The following is a 20825-nucleotide window of genomic DNA, read 5'->3' on the forward strand; positions in this document are numbered from 1 at the left end:
CACTTCTGAACTCCATATGGGGCCAGCAATCTCAAACCATGAATTCTGTTTCTATTTTGATCTCTCTTTTGCTATGTGGTTATTTAAAACTAGTTTCCATGTCTTTTGCTGTTCATTATTCTGGCATTTGCACTCACTCTGAGCAATTGTTTTATTTCTTTTGTCTTTTTTTTAACCACAACCATTACCTTTTGTCTTTGTTTCCTGACATCTTTGGCATTCAATCTCTCCTACCTGTGATCGTGTTTCAAGCTTTACCTTTCATTCTTTCTTCCACTTTCTGCCTCTACTTCCCTCTTTGGCATATGGTCCATCTCCCTTCTACTTTCCCTTAAGTTGAATCTAACCCTTCAAACTTAATATGTTAACTCTTGTAATGTTTTCAAATATACAGATCGTGATCACTCCTTGCCATAACTAGTACATACATTGCCCTGATGATTGGCACAAGTTTATTAAACTTAATTAACATAGAATAGATACTTAACAAAAATACCATAACTCTAATTGTTGCTGTTGGATGTCCCTGGTTGAATGTCCTTTTTTTTTCCACTGATGTCTGAGATTCTCTCCCTTTGCAAGTTGTTGGTACCTTGCCGTACTAGACTATAGTTTTTTCAGACTGAAATGATTAGATTTGGACTATATTATTGTTTACCCTTTTACTTTGTGTCTCAGCAAACTAACATGGTTTAATTGCACTTACATCTATCGTAATTTTGTGGGCTCACTGTTTACCATCTTTATCTTTGCCATTGTCTTTAGTGCAGAAAAAACATGTTTCCCTGACATTTAATTACACAAGAGATGACGTACATGCAAAGCTCTCAATTACACTATAGCCTTTGAACAAGATTAACATTCATACTTTGCTGCTTGGCTTTACCACTACAATTTTTGAAAATTATTATTCACTTGTGGGACATGGATGTCACTGGCTGATCAGCATTTATTGCTTGTTCCTATTGGCCTTGGGAAGGTTCATACTAAATGTGTTGCAAAGTTTAAAAATGCAATGAGTATGGAGTGAATTCCATATTTTCACCTGCCACAAGTGCTGCCAGATCTGCTGAGTGGTCCCAGCACCACTGGCTTTCATTTCAGAGTTCGATCATCTTCAGTGTTTTTTCTTATTTTTAAATATCCTCATTTGTCAGTACATTGATTTTTGTTATCCATATTGTTTTTATATAAACCCAGGTTATTAATAGATATCAAACAAACAATGGCCCTACTACTGATTTAGTGGTGCTGGAAGAGCACAGCAGTTCAGGCAGCATCCAACGAACAGCGAAATCGACGTTTCGGGCAAAAGCCCTTCATCAGGAATCCTGATACTGATGCCTGGTAAAGATGGTGACATCAAGTTGCTTAATGTCAACTGTAAGGAAGATATTAGAATTGATCATTTGAGGAGGTTGTAGCTGAGCTTTCTGAAAAGAAAAACCTCAGGTAATTGGAAAGAAGCAGCGTATATTTGAAGAAGGGAAAATCTTGTTTTACCAATATATTGCATTTTATGTTTGAAGGAGTAATGTGCACTGTAGGTAAAGGGCATCCTGTTGAAATACTGTAGTTGGATTTCAACTACAGTATTTCAGTATTGTTGGCTGAAGGGTCTGTTGTTGGGCTGAAGGGCCTGTTTCCACACTGTAGAGAATCTAATCTTCAAAAGGTTATTTATGAGGTGCCACAGGAAAAATAATTGTACAAAGTAGCCCATGGTGTATCAAGTAGTATATTAGCATGAATGGAAGGAAAATGTGTGTGTATGCATAAATGGGTCTTTTTCTTCTGGCAGGATGAGATGAATGAAGTCTGTGCTGTGTCTCAATATTTTACAGTTCATATTATAACTTAGATAAGCAGAGCAAAGGCATGGTAGCTGTTTGCAGATGATACTTTCCTATCTGTTTTTGTATGTTGTGAAGTCTATATAGAAGGTTGCAGACGGATGGGTTGAGTGGGCAGAAAGCTGGCAGATGGAGTATGATGTGAGGAACTTGAAATTGTTCACCTCAGAAGGGAAAGTATTTAAGTAATACTGTTTTATTTTAAAAAGTGAATGAGTACTGAATTCCACGGCGTTGAAGGATTTGAATGTTCTAGTGCATGGGTCCCAAAATGTCAGTGTTTACCTAAAGCAAGTAACTAACGTAACAAATGGAATATGATCCTTTATTATATATGTATGTATAGAGCAGCACGGTGGCTCAGTGACTAGCTTATTTTATTGGAGATGGTGTCACTTGGCTACCTGGTGATACAATTAAATATACCACAGCCAGGTGACATACGGTTTCCAGCACACAGCCATATTGAGTTGATGTTAGAAGTTAATGCAAAATGGTGATGTCCACAACAGTGGCTTAGCACCCTCTTGTCATGTAATTTTGAATTTAATTGAAATGAGTGAGCATGAAGAGATTAAACTAAGTATCATAAGGTAACATCTTGTAGGTACATGTGTGTCCCTTGTAGGAACCTGGCAAAAACTTGCAAGTCACAAGTGCTCCTGAGCTTCAAAGTGAAAATGGTGCGTGATTTGGTCTGAAAGCAGTCATAATAATGTGAGGCTGGTGCTTTTGCAAAGCTGACTTGCGTAAATGAAGGATTGTGTCCATGGGGGCATGTCATGGACTTTGTGATAAAAGTCTGCTTTGGAAGAAGCAAGCAGTGTGCTGTTGCTTGGTAACAGCTCTGACTTTCACTCAGGGATTTTTGCTACAGTTTTTCTGGAAATAAGAGAGTTGGAAGCTGCATAGAAGCAAGACAAGATCAGCTAATAATGAGATGCACATGCATGGAAATGAGGTGGTTGCCGCTCATTTGCAACAACCAAACCCATCATTTAAACCTGAAGAGGACAATCTTCAGATTTTTTTGTTATTGATGTACACTTTTTGATTTTTCCACTTTTGCTGTATTTCTCACATTTGTTGTGATGGCATATGCAGATCAAGGGAGTGAAAAATTCTAACCCAGATGTTTTCCCTTTACTTGCGCTACAGAAAATTATTCACAAATATGCAGATATAAAAAGGGGCTTGAGTGTCCTTGTCAACAAGTCACTAAAAGCTAAATTGCAGGAAGCTATTAGGAAGACTAATGGAATCTTAGCCTTTACCATAAGAAGGTTTGAGTCCAGGAGTAATGACGTCTTGTTTCAGATTCGTAGGAGTACCTGAAACACTGTGCAGTTTTGGTCTCCTTGTCTCAGGAAAGAGGTTATTGACATGGAGGGTATGCAATTAAAGTTTACTAGACTTATTCCTCAGATGAGGGGATGTCCTATGATGAGAGGTTGGCCAAACTAGGCCTCTGTATTCTGTAGGGTTTGAAAAATTAAACGTGATCACATTTGAAACGCACAAAATAGTTAAACGGGTGGACAGGGTAGGTGCAGATAAGATGCTCCCCCTGGTTGGGGAGTCTAGAACCACGGGACACAATTTAAAAATGACAGGATACTGTTTAGGACTGAGATGAGAATTTTTTTAACTGGACAGTGGGAAATCTTCTGAATTCAGTACCACAGAGGGCTCTGGAAGCTCAGTTTTGAGTATATTTAAAGTAGAGAATTATAGGTTTCTGATTACTATGGCTTAAAGAATTATGGGGATAGTGTGATATTGAAGTGTTTGATCAGCTATGGTCATATTAAATGGTGGAGCAGAGTTGATGGGATGAATGGCATACTCCTGTTCCTGTGTTCTAATAAATCATTCTCCCACAGAGACTACACAACTATTCCCATTATTTAATATATTTTTAAAGAGATTAAACCCACTAGATCAATCCTGTAGATTTGTCCTACAAAAGTGCACTTGATGTTTTCTTTAATGTTGTCTTGGGATGCACCACTTTTCATGGTTAAGCCTACACTGAATTATTTTCCTTTTTTTAAAACTTGTGCAAAATTCTGAGCCCCCAAGATACAAATAGGAGTCAAATTGAGGATTTGTTTTTAAAGCCAATATCCACTGCGTAAAATTAAGTCTTAGTGTGTTAATACAAAATAAAAATACTGTGGATGCTGGAAGTGTGAAATTAAAAGCCAGAAATGCTCAGGCAGCATTTGTGAAAGAGAAATGTTCTGATGAAAAATCCTAGACTGCAGATGTTAACAATGTTTCTCCCTCCACAGGTGCTGCCAGATCTCCCTGAACTTGCTGGCTAATTTCTATATTAATACCACCTTTTATTGTCAGTGTTATTTTTACCTAGTAGTGGTCCATCCAATATTAAAACACAAACTATTGCCTTTTGTTATGAAGTATTTAGGAGAATGGTAAAAAAAAAATCATACATTGGATAATAGATACATACATTGCAATAGTGGGTCTTACAGGTGTTAATAATTGTTATGCCATCTTATTAGTCTGTATTCTGATGAGATATTGTATGTCTTTTAGGGCATTGCAATGGGATACTGATCCTTCTGTGCTCCAGCTGCAGTCTGACTCTGACCTTGGGTATGTATCTGTGATAATTGTTCTCCATGCTTTATTGTACATAATAATTAAACAGTAACCTGATCATCTTTATTACAAAGAAAATCAAATACAATTTGATAAAAATAATCTATTACCATGCAACTAACCTGGATGCACCTAACTTCATGTAAACAATATTTTAAACGTTAGCGGGTTTTGAGAAGATTTGTAGCTCAGGTTGAAGTTCTGGATGCGGGTTTGCTCGCTGAGCTGGAAGGTTCGTTTTCAGCTGGTTTGTCACCATACTAGGTAACATTTTCAGTGAGCTTCCGGTTGAAGCACTGATGGTATAGCCCGCTTAATATTTGAGTTTGGTTTGTGATGTCATTTACTGTGGTGACATAATTTCCTGTTATTTTTCTCGGAGAGTGGTAAATGGGATCCAACCAGAACTCTATCAACAAACACATTGACTTGGATCCCACTTATGGCCCTCTGAGAAAAGAACAGAAAATGACATCACCATAGGAAATGATGTCACCACAGGAAATGTCACCAACCCAAGGAAACCCAAACACAAATAGAAAGCAGGCTATACCACCAGTGCTTCATCCAGAGATTCACTCAAGATGTTACCTATTATGGTGACGAAATGTCTGAAAATGAACCTTCAGTGAGCAAGCCTACATCCAGTATTTTAAATGGCAAATGTAAAGCATCTATTTGCATTCATAGATATAATATAAATATACCTTTCAGGGAAAGAAATGGAATTGAGTTAACAAAAGCAAACGTATCTAACCTGCAATAATCTAGACTTCAAACAGATGTGTTTAATTTTCCTTCCCTCTCATTTGTTTTTGAAAATATGATGTGCCTTTTGATTTTAAAATAAGTCATTTGGAATAACGTATTTGAAAATATAAAAGATCTTTCTCATTATTTGATGCAGCCGTCGCATGCCAAAACTTGTGATTTCAAAAATTACCCAAGTTGATTTTTTACCTCGAGAAGTGGTGTCGTACTCCAAAGAAACCCAAACGCCAATTGCTCACCAGCCAGAAGGTAGCTTGCTTTTCAAACGTCTTCAGGATGTATTATATATTTAGAAATCTGCACTTCAGTTGTATTTTATTTAGAACTTGTTTGTCTCCTACTTGCTCACTCAAATTCTTACTTAAAACTAAACCTGATATTTATGGCTAATTCAAGAGTTTTCTCACTAGACGTCTCTCCTAAAGGCTATTATCCAACTCATTACCTTTTGCAATTTTTGTGATGTCACACTTCTCCAAAAGTGGTTACAGTGTCTCCTTAAAATGCTGTTCGTCCTGGAATTGTGGCTTGCAGATTTCTGGGAAGCATTGAACTTCTTTGTTGATAGTCTTAATTCCCTATTTTCTCAATTTTTAAATGTATGTGCTGACCATAATATTACCAAAGAAAGCTAACAGGGGCACACTACTACCAGGGAATGTTTGGACTTTGATGGGATCTAGTCTGAAATGGAAGAGGTAAGTTAGCCAGAAATGGTTTTCAGATGTTGGGGCAAGGGTGAAAAGCTGGCGAACATCGTGAATGAGTGAAAAACCAAGTGAGTATTGGGAAAAATATAAATTCATGCATGAGGTCTTGTGTGATCCAGTTAACAAGTGAAAAGCAGAAAATTGGGTTTTAAGATTCAGACAAATGTAAGAAAGAAACAGCTTTGTTAAAATTGCCTGAAAGTTCAAGGAAGCTATTCTATCTACTTCACACTGCCCATTTTGTAATGTGCAGCATTTTACTTAGGAGTATTTCCAATATTAATGTTTGCCTACATTCTGACACTGCAATTGTTGACAAAATGTTATTGTGTGTTAGCAGCATATGACGGCAGAAGTCCATGCTTAGGCAAGGTCTTTATTATGTAATATGAACGATGGTCTTGCTATTGAAGTGTGAGTTTTGAGTTTGAGGAAAATTGGGCAGAAGCTGACAATTTGTTTAGATGTGTACTTTTCTAATCTTCTAGCAATGAAATGTTCACTGATTTAGGCGTATTATGCATAGTTTGTATTTCCAGTAGTAAATTCATAATAAAATGGTGTCCAACTTCCAATTAAGACAAAATGATGGCGTCTACCATACACCATTCTGCTCCATTCATATGGCAATAGTAAGCCCTTGCACTCTAACCAACACAGTCTGATATGCTTCAGGAAGAGCTGTGTCAATGACTTAATGCAGCCTGCTTAAACCTCAGAATGAAATATATTTAAAATTGCTAAATCAGTTACAAATTTAACTCTTCGTATATGAAATGAGAAGCTCCATCTGTTGAAGGTCAACATGAACTACCAGTGTTGAGTTTATAATATACTGATGTGCCACTCCATTATAATGACCTGTGTTAATTTCACAGATTTTTCACATCACAACAATTTAAAATGTTTATATCCAGTTGCATGCTGTAATATATGCTATGATTTCCATCAGTTTTTCTTTTGGAACAAAACTTGGTAGAAAAAAAGACACATTTTGATGCATATCTGCCCTCTGTTTTTTTAACTTGCAAAGCAAAAAGGCACCCTCTTGTGGTGATGGTTGAAAGATTCAGTGAAAGAAGACTACCTAATTTGCAATACTAGATATTGTTGCAAATATTAGTATTTCTCTATAACTAATTGGCAAATATCTCTTGGAAAAGTATTGACATTCTCTGGAGTCACTCTCTTAAATTAGTTCTCTTTGCATCTTATTCACTTGTGCTGTGGCCAGAGGCTGTGAGGTGACTTCAGGAGTATGTAGGAAATCTAGTAAATAAAAATAGATCAACATTTAAATTTGATCAACCGCACTGAGCAAAAAACAGGGCACTTCTTCCACTTGAATTGCACGAGCCATCGCTTTCCACTTTAAATAAATCTAATACTTTCTCCCAATTTCCTTTTGTGCTGCTTTGAATGCAATTGACTTGGTCATTTTGAGTAGAAAAATGAATATCATGCAACCTTAAGTTTCTCTTTGCAATTTATATTCTCACAAGCTTTAGGGTAAACATTTTCATGTTTGAGTCAGTTGATCTTAAATAGGGATGTAAACAAAGAAAGTTAGCAGTCCATAGCATTTCATGTGTTAATCTAAAATTTTATAATGATAACCTCTGTAACCAACTTTCTGTTCATATTTTCTGTTGTTCTATAAAAGAAGAAAGGTGGTGAGGAAAAAGTAATTTACAAAGAAAGATTCTTAGCTGTATACCTTAATTTGGATAATGTGTGGACTTGAATGACAGTTGAATCCCCATATTTGAAGGATAGCAGGCTCATAATGTACTTTGGGGTTTGTTATGGACCAGACCAAACTCCGACAAATATATCAAGGAGATTGTCTAGTCTATAACTTTTATGTAAAGGCAAGTGTCAATGTTCTAGATATAATTCAATTAGTTACACTACTCTGCTTTAAGCAAAACATTTTATTCTTACACGCAGTTAAAATACAAACAAAAGAAAGAATTGTTATAACTTTAATTATACTGGAAAACTGAACCGAATAAGAAATTGGTTAATTACCTAACAGCATCTTGGGCTCAAAACCTCTTTTCAAAGAAAAACAGGACAAAATACACCTCTCAAGGCCATAGTATCGTCACAGATGTTCTAAACCTTAAATGTTTGGTCATCGTTTAAATTGTCACCAATCTACCATTTCTGTTTCATGCTGACTGTGTTAAAGTTGATTAATAGTGACATCTAGACCAGTTGAGATAGATGTGCACTCCATCAGAATACATATTTGAAGAGTAATCAGTGGACTATTTTATCAAAACAAACTGAGTTTGATAGATATTTTTGAAATGTATTTCAGCGTTTCTGAATGATCTGACTGTTGTATAATATTTTTTTCTGAAAACTGGAATTTATTTATATTGCAAGTGTGATTTTATATTTATTTACCAACTATGCAGAAACTGATCAAGCTTGTGATGTTCTGAATAGGTGATGAGACCTTGCCTGCTTTTGTCTAACAGTCAAACGCATTACTTCCTTGCTATTGCAATCAAATGATTTTTAAGCTTTTTGATTAACTAGATGATATAATAGTGCAGTATAAAGTTCTTGGATCACATTACTTTGCTTTCAGGTCATTTAGAAAGCAAGTTTTTCATTGTTCTACTGGCAGTGGTGTAGTTGAAATGGAAACTTGGCTGTGCTCCAGTTTACAATAAATGGTCAGGGATCAGGAAATATTTGAAAGGTCTCTCATATATCTCAACAAGTGACTATGTCGTAAATTCTACTTGCTATAACTGATATTTGTGTATGTGCTCCGAATGATCCGCCTCCCATCCTCTCTCCCTCTCTCCCTCTCTCTAGCAAAATAGCTGTACATTCCTTTCTCACTTGTGATTATGCCATTTTTTATTATTGCCAACAAGCTAAAATCAATTAAAACCAGCAAATACACAGAACAATCATATATCCCATGTTTAACTGTACGTAAATAGGTTTCCATATAAAATGCTTAAAATGTACTTGAGCAAGTTAAGCAAGCGATGGCACCAAACCAATACGATAACTTGGGTGCAGTGTGGTAGTAGTAGAAGCATTTTCATATTTAGAAGAGGATAATTTTGTTATTTGCTTTTGTGGATTCAATACTTGTCTGTTGACATTTTAAGAAATTAAACATACTAATTTGTTTAGCCACTTGTAAGGTTACTTGTATTATGTTTGTTAGGTAACATGTCTCACCACCTGCAAATCAAATAGCTCATAGCTTATTGTGTGATGAAGGTAAACCTCTAAACCATGCTTCCCAATAACTTTGCATTTGATCGTCTAAAGTCTACTGTACATTTCAAAGCTCCAGACTTGAGTTGTATTTTTAGCAATCATAAACACACTCAACTGGTTCCGAACCCTTCACTGCTTCCCAAACACAGCCAGCAACTTTCCTGTTTGCTCAGCTGTCCTGGATTACTTGAGTTGTAACTGCAGCACTTAGCTACCTTGTAATTCCTAAAACTTCTAGAGTTCTAGCAACACTTAACCATTTGACTGCTACCAAGTCCCCTACACAGAACCTGTATGGTTCAGTTGCTTTCTCAGCATTGCAGCCAACTGCAACATGTATTTCATTGGGTCTGTTCGTTTCTCCCTCTTGCATTCTCACACATTGCCTGTAACCTTTGAACGACCCCTCTATCTTCCCTGTATTGAGAAAGGCCTTTTCCCAGTTGCTAGTCCAATTTGAATCATGTCAATGTTTTAAAACAATCAAATGTAGCATCCTTGGAACAGAGTGTACTCTGAAGATTGTTTTCTCTAATCCTCATTTTAAGAACTGTGGATAAGGCAGAGACCTGGAATTGCATGTAATTGGGCCCTATTACAAGATTGTTTTGGAATTCCACTTTTAGATTTCATTCACCTCTGCATGATCAAGGTAAAGAAAGATTGGCCAAACTTGACCAGTATTTTAAATGACTTCAGTTGATCAAATCATTGGCAACATTACTAGAACAAATTAGCTTTCTTTCTTACTTTGGCAAATGCCTCATTTCCCATTTTGTTTAATTAACTTATTTCTGTATGTTTACAAATGAAATCTGTTGCTAAATTGATACATCTGTCCATAAAAACAAAAGTACTCAGATAATTGTGGGAATAGGACAAAATTACTGAGATTTGAGCAGAAGATCGTACACATTTAGTTTCCGATGACATCACCATGAAGTATCAAAGGTTAGAAGTTAATCTTTGAAGCTAATTTGGACAAAGTCTTCAAAAGGAAAAAATGTTTCTTAGCCTTATTTAGTACAGATGGTAAGAGTATCTTGTACAAAATTATTGTAAAATGAATTCAAGTATTTTTACTCAGAATAACAAGGGTGTAGAATGCCCTGCCTGCAATAGTAATAGACTTACCAACTTTAAGGGCATTAAACGGTCATTCCATAAACACATTATTGATAATGGAATAGTGTAGGTTAGACGGGCTTCAGTTTGGTTGGTGCAACATCGAGGGCTGAAGGGCCTGTACTGCGCTATTACTTTTTTGTGCATCTTGTTGAGTCTCTCAAAGTGTAAATTAGTGCTATTTCCAATCAAAATATATAAACTATCAACTCCATAATAAATTTAAATGCACTGGGACAGTAAATTTAGGTTCATTACTGTCTCTTAAGTTTCCAAAATGGTGTCCATGATATGTATGCATACCTCTGGTCCAAAATGTACCTGTTGTCATTAAATAATTTATCAATGTGTGCATATGTCTGCTGGAAGACCATGATAGTGGTAAATTAATGTTGTACAATAGTTAATGATTCCACTTTGGAATTCATCCTCTTGTTACAGTTGACCTTGTATGAGGTTGAACTGCATGAGGGACCCCTTTTCGCCCAGCTGCACTATTTTAAAGGGGTCATCAGATACTTACTGGTTAGTTGTTGGTAATTTCTTCAGGTGGTTGCGGCATTTGATATTTGAATGCTTCTTGGAACTGGTCAAAATTTAGTTGGTATTCAGGTAAGACTGGGTAGTACCGAAGAGCTCCGGACTATAAGAAGAAGAGTAGACTATATAACTCTGCAGTGACACCCTGATTGATCTGTGACCTAGCAGACCATCTGTACCCATTATTTCTTAATACCTGTGGATAATACAAAAATCTATTGATCTCTGAATTAAAACTTAATTATTAATTGATACTTTCAGAATTGAGTTCTAACTTTTACCAACCTCTGAGCTGACATCATTGTTATCCTTTTTCATGTGCCTTGGCTCCATTGCAGCTTTGACTGATGGAAATTGTTAATCAGTGAGTAGGGTGTGTGAACTGAGTAATGCTTGACTTGAGATATGGCATTTAAAGATGTATTCATTTTCAGTGGCTGCTTTGGTGTGATAATTTAACTTCTTCCTTCTGCACAGCATCCTTGTTCTTGGAGATAAACTCTGTGCATTAATTGTGTCCACTGTCTCTTTCCACTGCCTGCTAAGTATGTGTCTAGATGGCCACCGATTTCCAGCCAGAGCTTTCAGGGCATCCCTCTCTTGTTTGCTGTCTTCAACCAACATCTCAAACGTAGTACCCAAACACCTTTTGGCCTATTTGCTTTTCTAGTTAATCATTGTTATTTAGCAGTATTCCCAATTATCTCAACACCTCCTACAACCATAATGCAGCTTCCCTTTAAGAAAGGAGGTCCAGCTTCAATTAGTGCTGAAAAATAAGCAATTGGACTCCCTACTTTTGCGTGCAACCATTGAATAGGGAGGTTAATGCTGGTGGCCTGTTGAAATCAATGTAATGAGCAGCCAGCACGAAGCTGGCTTTCTGCCTGCATTGCTTTGAATGAGGCCCATGTTAATCATGCATCGTGATCCTTCCGTCCATTTTCAAAGACTATCCAATTTAACCCCCAGCGACTTTTATCATGCATACACATGTATTTTGGTAAGTTCGCTGTTGGTAGAATCAGACTCTCTAATCAGACAAATAAAACTTTGGAGTCAAATGACAATCCAGCAGTTATTGATTTATGAGGTTAGACTGGAGAAAATGTAAATATTCAGTCTTGAAAGGAGGCAACTGAGAAGGAACCTCATGGGTGCATGTAATATAGTCAGTGAGATGAAAAAAAGAGAACAGAGGACTCCTTGAAATATGACTTTGATAGGGGCACCAATTCAAATTGACAAAATTTCTTAGTTTTTTTTTCTTTCATTTCATAATTTGCATCTAAAATTGGCTTCTGTCCTGCTGGCTGGAACCTTGTCTTAATTTGAGATATTTTGTTTGGAAGGAATTGGGAGAAAATTGGGAATTCTAGGTTTTTCAAAAAAGTATGTTAAGATGGACCAAATGGCCTTCCTCATTTGAATCTGTTGTAGTATTTTAATGGTGCTGTTAGAAGTCATTTAGTTGTACATGAATCAATTTTTTGTGTGTGGATCAAAATGCAATAAAGTGCAATTAAAATCTGGAATGAAGTTAAATAATCAAAATGTTCAATATTTCAGAACTGTTGAAAGCGAATATTACTTTAGCTATTGGAGTTTAGTGTGCACAATTTTTTAATGAAGGTATTAAAAATTAAATTAGCCATCGTGAATACCATGAAACAGACTGCATAATTAATGGAAAAATGGATGAAGATTGCACCTTGATTTGTAGCTCTAGGCTGTAGAACTTGAATGTTACCATGAATAATTCTCCTATTTAAAAATAAGTCTGAAAATTAAAGAAATTTTAGTACCATGAGTATAAACGAAACCCAATGCAGTACAGCACTTATATAATTTTGTTAATATCTGCATCGGAGCAGATTTTTAAAAGGTATGTACATGTTTTGAAATAGCTTTTAAAGTACAGATTTGCTATGTTGAATTTAGTTTAAATAATGAAAATATAGAAATTTTATATAATTCTTTTATATGTGATCATCTGTCAGAGACTTTGGAAGTGGTTGAGCTTTGAAATGCCAATTTAGCCAGGTGTTGTTTTGTAGTCATATATTATTCTATGGTACTATTTCAAATGAAAACAAAAAAACCTTGTATTTGACCATGACAGAAGTAAAGTACTTAAAATGTCAGAAAGGCGAATGGAGCATTGCATTTAGGAATGATGATTGGTGCTTGCCTTTCTAGTTTTTAACATCAAAATAAAATTGCAATTTCCTGCAGCTGCATTGCTGCAAAATACTTTGTAAGACTAACATCATTTATAACACTTTTTGGCATTAATTCTGTAAAAAAAAACATTAGATGAAAACAAAATTGTTTGTTTGCAATTCTGCAAATGTGATATTTGTATTAGTATTTATAAATGTTTACTTGTTATAACTGATTATTGGAGATTGCGATTGAGGGGAAAACTATGCCCTATCTATAAAGCAAAGCTGAAGCTTTCCCAAGAAGTCCAGCCAAGAAAGAAAATACCAGTTTTTAAAAAAAAACATGTTTTGGGAATCAGCCCCATCCTGTTAAGAATTTTCTCTTTCTATGTATATTATGTTACTATTTCAAAAAAAAATTAAGATAAACCATCATGTTCGCTGGCAGCAGCTGTATGCCATGTTATTTAAGACTTCCTGTCATTATAATTGATGTGTTTTTATTCTTTCCACTTCCTGAAGCCTGATCAGAATTAAAATTGCTGTTGGAATTTCCTGTCAAAGCAGCTCATTTATTCGTTGAGTACACCAGTGACAACCCTTTGATTGGACATTGCCTTTAGCTATGCTTGCAACAGAGTTTGGTGTCTGTGTTTGTTGCTTGTGCTCTTTCCACTTTCCTGTACCCCACATGTGCCACTATTTGCGAGTTGTCCATCATCCTGGTAACCTTGCCCTAGTAAAAACTTTAGCATTATATTTTCAATGCTCTGAATATAAAACGAGCCCACCTGCAAGAGGCCCCAGCTCAGGAAACTTTAAATTACAATTCCATTTGCCTATTGGTGTGAGCATTTGTTTTACATGTAGTGAACTTTAATTACTATTTAAAGACAAAAAGTCTGTTGGAATGCTTGAGCATTTCATATATTTAGACCCTTGATTGTAATGAAGGGTCACACCTGAAATATTAATCTTTGTTTCTCTTTCAGACACTGATTAATTCGCTGTACTCTTCCAGCATTTTCTGTTTTTAAATTTTCACACATAATGTTTGGTTTGTTTAGTTACTTGACGTGAATTTCCTTTTCTAGGTAGCTTGCTGGGAGAGGGTATCACACAATTTTGAGAAAATTAGCTTCAGTGAGAATGAGAAATTGCAGGGATGGGAGATTGCAAAGTGTATAATACTTTTCATCTCACCACAGGATTGCAGAACAGCTTTTACCACGACTGTGGAGAAATGTTGTTCGTTCAGAAATGTTGATCCCTTATAAAGATCAGAAGCGTGGAGTAGAACTGTTTCTATCAAGCAGTAATATTTGATAGACAAAGTTCCAGCATCTTTGTGCTGTATAAGATGAGGTCTCATTATAAGCCACAGACTGTAATACCAAGACTACCTTTACAATAAACTCTTAATGTGATGGACACCGTTGGCATGAATAGTGAGTGTATTTCCTTGGATGAGGGCAGTTGTAAAACGGGATTAATCCCTGATACTTAATAGCTTCCTCGTCTCCAGCCTCCTGAGTTAAATTCGACTGATCCAAAACTCTGATCTCATACCAAGTTATTCTTCTACTGACCAGCATTAACTTCTGCTTCTCCCAAAACTCAAATCTTTCTTCAATTCCTTTAATGATATTGACCTTCTCTATCACTGTATAACCTCAAGTTTTACTACTACTCTCCCATTTGATTAGATTTCCTATAGTGTGGAAACAGGCCCTTTGGTCCAACAAGTCCACACCAACCCTCCGAAGAGCAACCCACCCAAACCCATTCCCCTACATTCATCCCTGACTAATGCACCTAACACTATGGGCAATTTAGCATGACCAGTTCACCTGACCTGCATATCTTTGGATTGTGGGAGGAAACCGGAGCACCCGGAGGAAACCCACGCAGACACGGGGAGAATGTGCAAACTCCACACAGTCAGTTGCCTGAGGGGGGAATTGAACCTGGGTCTCTGGCACTGAGAGGTTGCAGTGCTAACCACTGAGCCACCGTGCCACCCTCTACTTCATTACATTCTTTGCCTCCTGCCTTTACCCCAACCCAACACCACTATTTGCCTTCTGCTATCAAAGTCCTATGTGCTCAGAGGTGTTCTTAAACTTTTGGGACCCTCTGTCTCTCCACCTTTCCTTTAAACTTACTTTTACTTTTAAGTATTGCATCTGAATGCATGCAGAATAAGGAATAAGGTAAATGAACTTGTGGCACAGATCAAAATTGGCAGGTATGACATGCTGGGCATCTCAGACATGGCTGCAAGGGGATCAGGATTGGGAGTTGAATATTCAAGGATAAACATTGTATTGAAAAGATAGGCAGGGTGGGCAGAGGGGGTGGGGTTGCCTCATTAGTAAGAAATTAAATTAAATCAGTAGTAAGAAACTAAGTAGGATCAGATGGTGTAGAATCCATGTGGGTATAATTGAGGAACTACAAAAGTGGAAAAAAAAACCATAGTTGGAGTCATGTACAGGCCTCCAAACAGTAGTCAGGAAATGGGGCGCAAGATACACTAGCAGATAGGAAAGGCAAATTTACAGTGATCATGGGGGATTGTAATGTGCAGCTGGACTGGGAAAATCAGGTTGGTGGTGGATTACAAGAAAAAGAATTTGTGGAATGCCTACGAGATGGCATCTTAGAGCGGCTTGTGGGTAGAGCCCACTAGGGAACAGGCAATATTGGATTTAGTGTTGAGCAATGAGTGAGACTTGATAAGGGAGCTTAAGGTGAAGGAACCCTTAGGAAGCAGTGATCATAATATGATTGAATTTACTCTGCAATTTGAGAGGGAAAAGGTCGAATCAGATGTAACTGTATTAGAGCTGAATAAAGGCAACTGCAGAGACATGAGGGAGAAGCTGGGTAGAATTGACTGGGAGAGGAGCTTAGCAGGAAAGACAGTCGAACAGCAATGGCAGGAGTTTCTGGAGTAATTCAGGAGACACAGGAGAGATTCATCCTGAGGAAAAAGAAGCATGGTACAGGGAGGCCACAGTGGCTGACTAGAGAAGTCAGTGATAGCATGAAAGCAAAAGAAAAGGTATATAACTTAGTGAAGGGCCGTGGGAAACTTACAAAGACCAACCGAGGCAACAAAAAAGGGAGAAGATTAAATATGAGGTAAGCTAGCCAGTAATTTAAAGGAAGACTGTAAGAGTTTCTTTAGATATCTAAATGGCAAAAGTGGACATTGGGCTGCTGGAAAATGACGCAGGAGAGATAGTAATGAAGAACAAGGAATGGCTGAGGAACTGAATAATTACTTTGCATCAGTCTTCATGGTGGAAAGCATGAGTAATATCCCAAAAATTCAAGCAAGTTTGGGGGGGGTTGGTGTGCAGAGCTAAGTGTGGTAGCCATCACCAAGGAGAAAGTGCTAGAAAAACTGAAGGTGGATAAATCACTGGGACTAGATTGACTACACCCCAGAATTCTAAGGGAAATAGCTAAAGAGATAGTGGAGGCATTAGTGGTGATCTTTTGGGAATTGCTAGAATCATAGAGGGTCCCAGAGGACTGGAGAATAGCTAACGTGACACACCTACCTAAAAAGGGAGTAAGGCAAAAGATAGAAGATTAGTCTAACCTCTGTTGTGGGTAAGATCATGAAATTCATTGTGAAGGATGAGATTTCTGAATACTTGGAAATGTATGGTAAAATAGGGCAAGGTCAGCATGGTTTCATCAAGGGGACATCATGCTGGATAAATCAGCTAGAATCTTTGAGGAAATAACAAGCAGGTTAGACCAAGAAGAGTCCATGGATGTTATCTACCTGGACTTCAAGAAGGCCTTTGAGAAGGTGTCACACAGGTTGGCTACTGAGTAAGATAAGAACCCAAGGTGTCAGAGGTAAGGTACTAGCATGGATAGAAGCCTGGCTCTCTGGTAGAAAGCAGAGAGCGGGAATAAAAGGGTCCTTCTCAAATGGCAGCTGGTGATAAGTGGCATACTGCAACGCTTAGTGTTGAGACCACACCTTTTCACTTTACATCTGTGATCTGGATGAAGGAACTGAGGATATTCTGGCTCCGTTTGCAGATGGTACAAAGGTAGTAGAGGGACAGGTAGTATTGAGGAGGTGGGAAGGCTGCAGAAGGATTTGGACAATTTAAGAGTGTGGGCAAAGAAGTGGCAGATGGAGTATAATGTGGGAAAGTATGAGGTCATGCACTTTGGTAGGAAGAATAGAGACTTGGACCAATTTTGAAATGGACAGAAAATTCAGAAGTCTGAAGTGCAAAGAGACTTGGGCGTTCTAGTCCAGGTTTCTCTCAAGTAAACTTGCAGGTTGAGTCAGTAATTAGAAAGGCAATGTTGGCATTTATTTTGAGAGGATATAAAAGCAGGGATCCACTTCTGAGGCTCTGGTTAGACTATTTTTGGAGTATTGTGTGAAGTTTTGCGCTCTATACCTGAGGAAGGGTATACTGGCCGTGCAGCATGTTCAGAGGAGATCACGCGAATGATCCCAGGAATGAATGTTTGAGCACTCTGGGTCTTTCCTTAATGGAGTTAAGAAGGATGAGGTGGAATCGAATTGAAATATACAAAATATTGAATGCCCTGGATGGAGTAGATATTGAGACGATGTCTCCATTCGTAGGAGAGACTAGGACCCGAGGGCGCAGTGGTAGAGTAAAATGGCGATAAGGAGAAACTACTTCAGCTATAGAGAGGCGAATCTATGGAATTCATTGTAACGGAAGGCTGTGGAGGCCAGGACATTGAGTATATTTAAGGACTGAGATAGATAGGTTCATGAGTTCGCGCGCATTCGCTCTCTCAGACTCTCTTTCTTGCTCTCTCTGACTATTTTTCTTTCTCTCTTTGACTCTCGTGCGCGCTCTCTCTCTGACTCGCACGTGCGCGCGCTCTCTCTTCTGACTCGCACGTGCGCGCGCTCTCTCTCTGACTCGCACGTGCGCGCGCTCTCTCTCTGACTCGCACTGTGCGCGCGCTCTCTCTCTGACTCGCACGTGCTGCGCGCGCTCTCTCTGACTCGCACGTGCGCGCGCGCTCTCTCTGACTCGCACGTGCCGGCGCGCGGCTCTCTCTGACTCGCACGTGCGCGCGCGCTCCTCTCTGACTCGCACGTGCGGCGCGCGCTCTCTCTGACTCGCACTCCGTGCGCGCGCGCTCTCTCTGACTCGCACGTGCGCGCGCGCTCTCTCTGACTCGCACGGTGCGCGCGCGTGCGCTCTCTCTCTCTCTGACTCGCTCTGCGCGCGCGCGCTCTCTCTGACTCGCACGTGCGCAGCGCGGCGCGCTCTCTCTCTCTCTCTGACTCGCTCGCGCGCGCGCTCTCTCTCTCTCTGACTGGCGCCCTCTGTTGCTCTCTCTCACGCCTGCTCTCTGGGCCCCCTCGCTCGCTCGCTCTCTGGTGCCCTCTCCCCCTCGCGCCCGTTCTCTGGCGCCATCGCCCTCACCCTCGCCCCCTTGTGCTCGCTCTCTGGCGCCCTGGCCCTCGCCCCCTCCCTCTCCCCCTCGTGCTCGTTCTCTGGCGCCCTCGCCCTCTCCCTCTGCGCTCGCTCTCTGCGCCGGTGCCCTTGCCTCTCCCCCTCGCGCTCGCTCTCTCTCTCTGACTCTCTCTGTCTCTGTGTGTGTGTTTTTTTCTCTCTGTCTCCTGTCTGTGTGTGTGTGTCTCTCTCTCTCTCTCTCTCTCTCTCTCTCTCTCTCTCTCTTCTCATCTCTCTCTCTCTCTCTCTCTCTCTCTCTCTCTCTCTCTCTCTGTGTGTGTGAGAGTCTGTCCTCTCTCTCTCTCACTCTCTCACTCTCTCCTCTCTCTCTCTCTCTCTCTCACTCATTCTCTCACTCTCTGCGTCTCTCTCTCTCTCTCTCTCTCTCTCTCTCTGCCCGTCTCTCTCTCTCTCTGCGTCCTCTCTCTCTCTCTCTCTCTCTCTCTGCGTCTCTCTCTCTCTCTCTCTCTGCGTGTCTCTCTCTCTCTCTCTCTCTGCGTGTCTCTCTCTCTCTCTCTCTCTCTGCGTGTCTCTCTCTCTCTCTGCGTGTCTCTCTCTCTCTCTGCGTGTCTCTCTCTCTCTCTCTCTCCTCTCTCTCTCTCTCTCTCTCTCTCTCTCTCTCTCTGCGTCTCTCTCTCTCTCTCTGCGTCTCTCTCTCTCTCTCTCTCTCTCTGCGTCTCTCTCTGTCTCTCTCTCTCTCTCCTCTCTCTGCGTCTCTCTCTCTCTCTCTGCCGTCTCTCTCCTCTCTCTCTCTCTCTCTCTGCGTCTCTCTCTCTCTCTCTCTCTCTCTCTCTCTCTCTCTCTCCCTCTCTCTCTCTCCCTCTCTCTCTGCGTGTCTCTCTCTCTCTCTCTCTCTCTCTGCGTGTCTCTCTCTCTCTCTCTCTCTCTGCGTCTCTCTCTCTCTCTCTCTCTCTCTGCGTGTCTCTCTCTCTCTCTCTCTGCGTCTCTCTCTCTCTCTCTCTCTCTCTGCGTGTCTCTCTCCCTCTCTCTCTGCGTGTGTCTCTCTCTCTCTCTCTCTCTCTCTCTGCGTCTCTCTCTCTCTCTCTGCGTGTCCTCTCTCCTTCTCTCTCTCTCTCCTCTGCGTCTCTCTCTCTCTCTCTGCGTCTCTCTCTCTCTGCGTCTCTCTCTCTCTGCGTGTGTCTCTCTCTCTCTCTCTCTCTGCGTCTCTCTCTCTCTCTCTCTGCGTCTCTCTCTCTCTCTCTGCGTCTCTCTCTCTCTCTCTCTCTCTCTCTCTGCGTCTCTCTCTCTCTCTCTGCGTCTCTCTCTCTCTCTCTCTCTCTCTCTCTCTCTCTGCGTCTCTCTCTGCGTCTCTCTCTCTCTCTCTCTCTCTCTCTCTCTCTCGTCTCTCTCTCTCTCTCTCTGCGTGTCTCTCTCTCTCTCTCTCTCTCTCTCTCTCTCTCTCTCTGCGTGTCCTCTCTCTCTCTCTCTCTCTCTCTCTCTCTCTCTCTGCGTCTCTCTCTCTCTCTCTCTCTCTGCGTGTCTCTCTCCCTCTCTCTCTGCGTGTCTCCCTCTCTCTCTCTCTCTCTCTGCGTCTCTCTCTCTCTCTCTGCGTGTCTCTCTCTCTGCGTGTCTCTCTCTCTCTCTGCGTCTCTCTCTCTCTCTCTCTGCGTCTCTCTCTCTCTCTCTCTGCGTCTCTCTCTCTCTCTCTCTGCGTCTCTCTCTCTCTCTCTCTGCGTCTCTCTCTCTCTCTCTGCGTCTCTCTCTCTCTCTCTGCGTCTCTCTCTCTCTCTGCGTCTCTCTCTCTCTGCGTGTGTCTCTCTCTCTCTCTCTCTCTCTCTCTCTCTCTCTCTCTCTCTCTCTGCGTCTCTCTCTCTCTCTGCGTCTCTCTCTCTCTCTCTGCTCTCTCTCTCTCTCTCTGCGTCTCTCTCTCTCTCTTCTCTCTCTGCGTCTCTCTCTCTCTCTCTGCGTCTCTCTCTCTGCGTCTCTCTCTCTCTCTCTCTCTCTGCGTCTCTCTCTCTCTGCGTCTCTCTCTCTCTCTCTGCGTCTCTCTCTCTCTCTGCGTCTCTCTCTCTCTCTCTCTCTCTCTCTGCGTCTCTCTCTCTCTCTGCGTCTCTCTCTCTCTGCGTCTCTCTCTCTCTCTATCTCTCTGCGTGTCTCTCTCTCTCTCTCTCTGCGTCCTCTCTCTCTCTCTCCTCTCTCTGCGTCTCTCGTCTCTCTCTCTGCGTCTCTCTCTCTCTCTGCGTCTCTCTCTCTCTCTGCGTCTCTCTTCTCTCCTGCGTCTCCTCTCTCTCTGCGGTGTGTCTCTCTCTCTCTCTCTCTCTCTCATCTCTCTCTCTCTCTCTGCGTCTCTCT

The 20825-nt window shown here is 40.3% G+C and overlaps 1 protein-coding gene across 5 annotated transcripts in view; it reads left to right on the forward strand.

Annotated features, from left to right (window-relative positions):
• LOC140480503 (cytoplasmic dynein 1 intermediate chain 1) overlaps window positions 1-20825 on the forward strand; it is a 279676-nt gene that overhangs the window by 69731 nt on the left and 189120 nt on the right. For all 5 annotated transcript variants that reach the window (XM_072575444.1, XM_072575448.1, XM_072575445.1 and 2 more), the window contains exons 5-6: window positions 4416-4475; window positions 5389-5501. In XM_072575444.1, coding sequence (XP_072431545.1) covers window positions 4416-4475; window positions 5389-5501 — 173 coding nt within the window. The remainder of the gene's footprint in view (window positions 1-4415; window positions 4476-5388; window positions 5502-20825) is intronic.

Source organism: Chiloscyllium punctatum, chromosome 8, assembly GCF_047496795.1.
Source record: "Chiloscyllium punctatum isolate Juve2018m chromosome 8, sChiPun1.3, whole genome shotgun sequence".
NCBI classification, from domain to species: Eukaryota; Metazoa; Chordata; class Chondrichthyes; order Orectolobiformes; family Hemiscylliidae; genus Chiloscyllium; species Chiloscyllium punctatum.